The 8,713-nt window shown below is 48.3% G+C and overlaps 1 protein-coding gene across 1 annotated transcript; it reads left to right on the top strand.

Annotated features, from left to right (window-relative positions):
* The first annotated feature begins 3,742 nt into the window (after positions 1 to 3,742).
* LRIT2 (leucine rich repeat, Ig-like and transmembrane domains 2) lies at positions 3,743 to 8,452 on the top strand. Its single transcript, XM_062214301.1, has 3 exons — positions 3,743 to 3,852; positions 4,143 to 4,924; positions 7,695 to 8,452. The coding sequence occupies exons 1-3, from the start codon at positions 3,743 to 3,745 to the stop codon at positions 8,450 to 8,452; spliced, it is 1,650 nt and encodes a 549-aa protein (XP_062070285.1).
* The last annotated feature ends 261 nt before the right edge of the window (positions 8,453 to 8,713 follow it).

Below are 8,713 nucleotides of genomic sequence, written 5' to 3'. Positions count from 1 at the left end.
GTATTGTCTAGAAAGACAGCAATCAACTGACAAGCACTTGGGCTTGTTTTATTTAGTTGCAAGAGTCTTGTGGTCAGAATAGGTTAGGCTTATGCTTTAAGCTTCAGTGGCTTAACACGAAAAGGTGCATCTCTGCTCTCATAGTCTACTTGAGTTGGTGGGGGACATGGATGGAGGGAGGGTCCTGCCTCACCTGCTCAGGGACCCAGGCTAATGAGGGCTGCACCCTCTGGAGTGTCAACATTTGGTGTAAGCAGGAAAAAGAGAAACCTGGAGGATCATGTTGGGACTTTTCTAAGGTCATTTCCACATAACCTTTCTTTAGCTGGGCAGGAGTGAGGGGCCTGCCAATTTTAAGGGGGCTTGGAAGTGCTGTCTTCTTTGTGTTTCCCACAGGTGCCTGCAGGGTGTGGGAGCCCAGGGCCCATCTCAGATGTGGGTGGTAGCACATGGAGGGGTGAGAAGAGGCCGGAGCATGAGTGAAAGGGAAGGTAGCGTGTCTGCTCCTTGATGAGTTGCCCAGTTCTCTCCCTGAGTTATGCTGAAGTTCTGCTAAGACTGGGGAAGGGAGTGGCATTTTCCAATTGCATAGACAGGATTCTTTCTTATTAGAGTTGTAGTAAGACAAACGGGGGAGCTGCCTCCAGCAACCACTCACACCAAACTATTTCAAAAGCACAGAGTAACTCATCTCCCATGAACTCTAAGGGCCAAGTTTGTAAAAGCATCCTGCAGAGGAGAGAAGGGGACAATATTCTCCCTCTCTCTCTCTCTCTCTCTCTCTCTCTCTCTCTCTCTCTCTCTCACACACACACACACACACACACACACACACACAGACACCCCTGGTTGTTAGAGTTCTTGGGTTTAGCCTTAACCTCAGGTTAACTAAGCGAAATGACATGACCCAAGCTAACCTTAATTATGCTAATTTCCTGCCTTAAGCCCTAGCCTAGGTACCCTTTATGCCCTTGTGCCACATAAGGAAATCAGAGGATGGGGAGTCAAGAGAGAAGAAGAGGTCCAGAGATAGCCAGTAGTTGTTCTTTTTTTTTTTTTAAAGATTTATATATTTATTAGAAATTTAGGCTTAGAGAGAAAGAGGGAGAGAGAGGGAGAGATATCTTCCATCCATTGGTTCACTCCCTAGATGGCCGCAATGGTTGGAGGCTGGGCCAGGCCAAAACCAGGAGCCAAGAGCTTCTTCAAGATCTTCCATGTGGGCACACAGGGGCCCAAGCACTTGCATCATCCTTTGTTGTTTTCCTAAGACATTATCAGGGAGCTGGATTGAAGTGGAACAGCTGAGACTTGAACTGGCGCCCGTGTGGGATGCTGGCATTGCGGGTGGCAGGTTTACCTGCTATGCCACAATGCCATGTTGTTCATTATGAGCCTCTGGAAAGTTGAGAACTGGATTCATTTGAAAAGGTTGGCATGGGATGGACAGAGAGAAAATTGTAGGGGAGAAAGCCTCTCTAAGTGTTTGTATTTTGGGCGAAGGGGAAGGAAAGGAATTCACAGTGCTTAGTGATATCTGTAGGTAGAACAAAGTAGTTCCATGGAGCAAGCCTGACAACATGGCAAACTTGGCAGAAGACCCTGGAATAAAGAGTGCTCATCAGAGTTGTTCCCATCAGGCCAGACTGGCCAGGCCCTGTTGTTCTCCCCACCCTCAGTCACTGGATGTAGCCTGCCTTGGAAAGGGCATGGCTGGTGCCTACTTCTTGCTGAGCGTCAACCCATTCCTTTGCCTGCCACAATCTGTGTGCTCACAGAATTCTTGTTTTGTGTGTTTACCTCCATAGGAACTCCAAAGATCTACCCGGATTGTAGGGGAACTCAAGCAAACATATCTGGAGAGGGTGGAAAGCCTGGTGGGTAATCAGCTTAGTTGGTGACCCAATTGCCCCCTCACTGGTTGGCTACTAAGCGGATTTTATTCACTGAGGCCCTTTGTAGGGTATAATGTATATCATGAGCTTCAGGAACCCATGATTTTCAATATTCATTTGGAAGTGCCCCCAGTTAATGGGGAAGGAGGTGTTTCTGGTTTTGAAGAATCTGTTGGCATGGGAGGTGAATTCTTAGGCTTCTACTGTAAGCTGGGTGTTCTTATTTTATGTCATCTTAAACTTTCTGAGAAACACTGTGAAGTTTTATTAATATCCTCACTTTGTGGAGGAGAAACAGGCTCACCAGGTGGGCATTGTGGTGCAGTGGTTTAAGCTGCCACGTGGGACACTCATATCCCTTATTGGGGTGCCAGACTGAGTTCTACCACCTCAGCTTCTGATCCAGCTTTCTGCTGATGCGTGCTGGGAGGCAGCAGGTGATAGCTCAAGTGCTTGGGCCCCTTGACATCCACAGGAGAGACCCAAAAGGAATTCCAGGCTTGTAGCTTCAACCTAGCCTGACTCTGGCTATTGTGGGCATTTCGGGAATGAACCAGAGGGTTGAAGATCTCTCTCTTGCTCTGTATTTCAAATGGATGTGAATAGAAACTGAGGCGCACAGAAGTTAAATGACAACCCTAAACTATCAAGATTTGGGAGCATAAGCAAGAAAGAAAGAAAGAAGAAGCAGGGTCTATATCAGTTTCGCTCACCCCTGCATTCCTTGTGCTTAGCAAGTATGTGGCTCAGAGCAAGTATCCAGCATCACACGTATCTTTTTGTATGCATGTCTTTCCTTTTTGTGGTGTGAAATACACAGCATTCAGGAAAAATCCAAGCAAAGAAAAAAGCTCTGGTTTCATCAGAAAATGCCATCTGTGTTTGAAACTGCTCCATAGGCCTCTCTGACTCTGGTCATCTAAGCTGCAGGTGCAGCTGTCTTGATGCAGAAGAAGCAGAGCTATACCATGTGAGGTGCTGGGGAAGAACAAGTGATAGCAATGGTCACAGAGTTAATTGTGAGTCATCATCTGCTTTCGCTTTGAGAAGATGACTGGAAATGCAAGTGCCAGGAGCCAGTTGTGCATGATGACGTATCAGATGGACTCTGGACAAGTATCCCCTACTGTGGTGTTCAGTATAGCATTACTTGGTTATTTCTCTGACTTCTTTATAAGAGACTGAGGACAGACAGAACCAGGGTGACTTAGAGCTTGCTTTCCTGACTCATGAACCAGACAAAGTGGTGGCGTTGTGCTGCAGCAGGCGAAGCCACTGCTTTCAATACTGGCATCCCACATCAGGGTGCTGGTTCAAACCCTGGCTACTCTGCTTCCAGTCCATCTTTCTGCCATTGCATCTGGGAAGGTAGTGGAAGATGGTCAAAATATTTGAGCCCCTGCCACCCATGTGGGAAACCAGAATGCAGTTCCTGGCTCCTGGCCTCAGCTTGGGCCAGACTTAGCCATTGAAGCCCTTTGGAGGAGTGATCTAGCAGATGGAAGATCATTTTCTGTCTCTCTCCTCTCTCTCTCTCTCTCTCTCTCTCTCTCTCTCTCTCTCTCTCTCTCATTCTCTCATTCTTCCTTTTAGACAAATAAATAAATCTTTTAGAAAAGAATCAGACGAATGGTGAATTTTGTAGTCTTAGTTAGGAGACATAGCTCCCTCTGCATGCGTTTCTTTTGAGCTTGTGATCTGGACCATCACAATCCTCAGAGCCTCCCAGGGCTTTGCCACGGCTGTGCTGACCTACATCCCCAGGGATTATTCATAATAGGATTCGCTACTCAGAAGCTGGGACTAAACTTACTCAAAACACACAAGGTAGTTTCTTATGGAGAAATATGGCCTCAGTGTTTCGTGACTTCCTGCTGGTTCTTGTCTTGTTGGATACACAAGCAGCCCAGCCTTTCTGTCTGCGAGGATGCACCTGCTCAGAGGAGAGTTTTGGCAGGTGCGCTGTGTGGGCAAGATGCCAGAGGGTTAAAGGGGCTGGGAATTCCTTGGGGATGATGTAGAGTGGAAGCAGGCCTAGAATTGGTGGGAAATCAGCAAAGTACCTATGAGGGCCCTTCCAGTCATTGCTGGGTTTTAGTGAACTGTTCATTTTTACCAAAAAGGGCCTGACCCTTTTATCTCAAGTGAATAGTTTTCATCTAATTTGCATGTCTAATGCCAGAAACAGCCGATCCACTTCTCAGCTCCTTGATGTTCTTCTGAAAGCTTTTTTGGTTTCTTGTACAGGACTCTGCAGTGCATCTCTGTCTCTTTGAGTGAGCTCCCAGGGAACCTTCCTGAAGAGTTCAAGCGAGTGAGAATTGAAAACTCCCCCTTATTTGAATTGCCCCGAGGGTCTTTCATTAACATGAGCACCTTGGAGTACCTTTGGCTCAACTTTAACAATGTCACTGTGATCCACCTAGGAGCCCTGGAGCACCTGCCACAACTGAGGGAGCTGAGACTGGAGGGGAACAAGCTCCGGTCAGTACCATGGACAGTGTTCCGTGCCACCCCTCTCCTGCGTGTCCTGGATCTCAAACACAACAGGATTGATGTACTCCCTGAGCTAGCCTTTCAGTTCTTGGTCAACCTGACCTATCTTGACCTATCCTCCAATAGGCTTACAGTGGTATCCAAGAGTGTCTTCTTGAACTGGCCAGCCTACCAGAAATGCCGACAGCCTGGGTACACAGGTGAGGTTCTCTCCAGCATGGTGCTGGCACTGCATGACAACCCCTGGATTTGTGACTGTCGCCTTAGGGGACTTGTCCAGTTCTTCAGGTCTATTAGCCTCCCATTCATCCTGGTGAATTCATACATGATATGCCAGGGCCCTCTCTCCAAGGCAGGACAGCTTTTTCACGAAATTGAGCTCAGTGTTTGCATGAAGCCACGGATCTCAACTTCTAGAGTCAAAGTCACCATCCAGGTGGGACAGAATGTGACCCTGAGATGCTTGGCGCAGGCCCGGCCCTCACCCACCATTGCATGGACTTACCCTCTGAGCATGTGGAGAGAATTTGATGGTAAGTGACACGCACCATCTCAGCATATCTAGGGGGTAATGGACAGGTCTATAGCAACCTCACCCTCATTGGAGAAGCTCTAAGATGGCTCAGTCATGAAGCACAGTACAGGTGAGATTGAGTTCTGCCTACATTAATCTCATTGCAACACGTAAGATTCCAGGATAGTGTTCCATTGTCAGCATTATTTTAATTGTTTTTTTCCAAAGACACAGAGAAAAAGAGAGAGAGTGTGTGTGTGCTCCCATCTACTGGCTCACTCCCCAAATACCTTCAATAGCCAGGGTTGGCCTGGGCTAAAATCTAAAGCTTAGAACTCAATCTAGATTTCCCACATAGGTGGTAGAGACCCAACTATTTAATTACCTGCTGCCCCCAAGGATGTGTGTTAGCAGGAAACTAGAATCAGGAACAGAGCTGGAACTTGAACCCAGGCTCTTTGATATGAGATGTAGGCTTTTCAAGAGGTATCTTACCTACTGCTTCAGATGCCTGCTCATATCAGCATTATTTTAATGCATAGAGATCTCTCTAGAATGTATGTATATATACACAAATAAATACATATACTAGGCTGATTTAGCATGTTTTATAAATATTATAGATTCATATGTGAACAAGTTTTTTGAGTGTTTTCAAAACAATATACTACATATTTTAGAATTTCTGATTAGGATGGATTTTAGAGATTATCATCACTTATTTCCTAAAATTTCCCAGGTATAAATTGAGGTACCTACTTGAAATAAGATTTCTAAGCCTCTTCCTTGGAGATTTGAACTCCATGCGTCCAGGGTAGGAACTGAGAATACATATTTCAGTGAGTGTCCCCTCCCTGCCCCTGCTAATTATTACCAGCAGGCAAGGTTGGGAGTACTAGATACTGACTGCATTTTGACATTACTGGCCTGGAGTTGTAATGCTAGGGGAGGTCTGGGGAGGGGAGGTGAACTCCACGGGCCTCAGGCTTGGGACTCAAACCTTCCTCTCCTTCCCTGGAGCTCTGTGCTCTGCTTTCATCGCTCAACTGGAATCAACTTCAAAGACACCTGTAGGGTGGGCATGTCACAAAGCCAGGGATGGCCTCCCCAGGGTATCTCAAGATGCAAGACCTTTGTGGATTCCTACATCTTTTTCTGTGCCCCATCCAGAACACATCTGCCTAAAATGTGAGAATTGTAGCTGGTTGCCTAAGTAGTTGTTGTACATGGTTAAAAGAATACTCAATTAACCACATTTTTCACTCTTCCTCTTCATTTTGCTGAATTGAAATTAAATGCCAAAAAAAAAAAAAGGAGAAATGCAGGGTTATTGTCATAGTGTCTTTGAACACCATCCAGAAATTGTCTGTCTTTGGCAATGTGTTACAGCTATCCACCGCCCTCCACCCCCAGTAGTAACAGCAGCTAAAGCTTACTGAAAACTTACTGTCAAGCTTATGGGTAAACTGTTATCCCATTTTGTTGATGAGCAGATTAATGCCAAGAGAATTTAAGCAACTTGCCTAGGACCAGTATGCAAAGGTTCTTCAAAAGGTTTGTGGCAAATGGAATTAGGCAATACATTTATTTGGGTGCAAGCATTTTTTATTTATTTTTATTTTTTATTTTTTGACAGGCAGAGTGGACAGTGAGAGAGAGAGACAGAGAGAAAGGTCTTCCTTTTGCCGTTGATACACCCTCCAATGGCCGCTGCAGCTGGCGCGCTGCGGCTGGCGCACCACGCTGATCTGAAGGCAGGAGCCAGGTACTTCTCCTGGTCTCCCATGGGGTGCAGGGCCCAAGCACTTGGCCCATCCTCCACTGCACTCCCGGGCCACAGCAGAGAGCTGGCCTGGAAGAGGGGCAACCGGGACAGAATCCAGCGCCCCGACTGGGACTAGAACCCGGTGTGCCGGTGCCGCAAGGCAGAGAATTAGCCTATTGAGCCACGGCGCCAGCCACATTTTTTATTTTTAAACCCATGCAGAGTTTTTTCTTTTTCTTTTTCTTTTTTTTTTTTTTTTTTTTTTTGACAGGCAGAGTGGATAGTGAGAGAGAGAGACAGAGAGAAAGGTCTTCCTTTTTGCCATTGGTTCACCCTCCAATGGCCGCTGCGGCCGGCGCATTGTGCTGATCCGAAGCCAGGAGCCAGGTGCTTCTCCTGGTCTCTCATGCGGGTGCAGGGCCCAAGGACTTGGGCCATCCTCTACTGCACTCCTGGGCCACAGCAGAGAGCTGGCCTGGAAGAGGGGCAACCGGGACAGAATCCAGCGCCCCGACCGGGACTAGAACCCGGTGTGCGGGCGCCGCAAGGCGGAGGATTAGCCTGTTAAGCCACAGCACCGGCTACGTTTTTTAATATGTGTTTTTCATGAACTTTTTAAAGATTGCCTCAAATTGAGCAAGGAATAGGAGCCCGGGCACTTGGCTCCGAGGCACTGCATATCTGGGAAGTAGGACTTTACTCTTGAAATAAAGTTGTGACACGTTAGAAGACTATAGCATTAGGCTCAGCAAGGCCAAGGTAGTTTGGTGGGAGCAGCTACTCAAGCTGAAAGTCTGATCTCCAGAGGTCCGACTGGGTTCCAGATAACTTGCTGCCTCTGAGCAACTTTCAGTAAGGGAAGTTGGATGATTGCTTCGATCCTCAACCTCCCACATATGTGAGTTGAGAACCAACTGGGAGGCAGACACCTGGCATTACGTATGTGCTCAATCAGCGATTACATACACCTGGCATTGCTCGGCACTATCCCGCTGGCTGGTAACTATTTTGCTCTTTCCTCCAGTGGTGACCTCTTCTCCTGCAGAAGATGCTGCTCTGTCAGAGCTGACCATCCCTGCTGCCCACATTGTAGACAGTGGTAACTACACTTGCCTGGCCTCCAACTCCATGGGCAGGAGCACCCTCATCATCTCCCTCCAGGTCCTGCCTCCCCGGGCCCTGCCTGCACCCCTCTCTCCTTCTAGCCCCTTGGAGGGCAATGCCTACGTGGACCTGCGGGTCCTCAAGCAGACAGCGCATGGGATCCTGCTGCAATGGCTTGCGGTGGCTGACAGCTCTGAGGAGGAGTGGTTCACCCTCTACATCGCGTCGGATGAAGCTCTCTGGAAGGAAGTCGTCCACATCGGCCCTGGAATCAACACGTATGCCGTGGAGGACCTCCTCCCTGGCACAAAGTATGAGGCATGCATCAGCCTGGGCAGCCAGCCCCCGCACCAGGGCCGGTGTGTGGTCTTTGTCACCGGGAGAGACAGCGGCGGGCTGGAGGGTCGCGAGCGCCTCCTGCATATCACAGTGGTCCTGTGTGTTGTGTTGCTGGCGGTGCCTGTGGGCCTCTATGCCTGGGCAGCCCAGGGCTTGTGCAGCTGCCGGGAGTGGGGCCTGTACTGCTGTCCTCGCCACAGGAAAGTCCCCAGGTGCCCCCCTGCAGCCCCACAATGCGGGGACAGCTCCTTCCAAGACCATTCAGTCATCTGCGAGGACCCTGAGGGCCACAGAGACACTGAGGTGGATGAGGAGAGAAAAGAAGGAGACAGCGGCTGAATAACCCAGGCTGTGGGGTAGAAATGGTGTAAGCCTCTGGCCCTAGAAACCAACTCTCCCCAGCAGCTCAACTGTTTATTGAGCATCTACTGTGTTCCAGGCACTGAACTTGACACAGGGGTTTAACAGAGAAAGGGGAATGCAATATTTATCTTCATGGAACAAAGCCAGTGGCACTGTGTCCTGTTAAAACAAAGCCTTTAGGGCTGGTGTTGTGGCACAGCTGGTTAAGTTGCTACTTGAAATGCCAGCATCCCCTAT

This window comes from Lepus europaeus, chromosome 17, assembly GCF_033115175.1.
Source record: "Lepus europaeus isolate LE1 chromosome 17, mLepTim1.pri, whole genome shotgun sequence".
Classification (NCBI taxonomy): Eukaryota; Metazoa; Chordata; class Mammalia; order Lagomorpha; family Leporidae; genus Lepus; species Lepus europaeus.
This window is presented reverse-complemented; position numbering and strand designations above follow the sequence as displayed.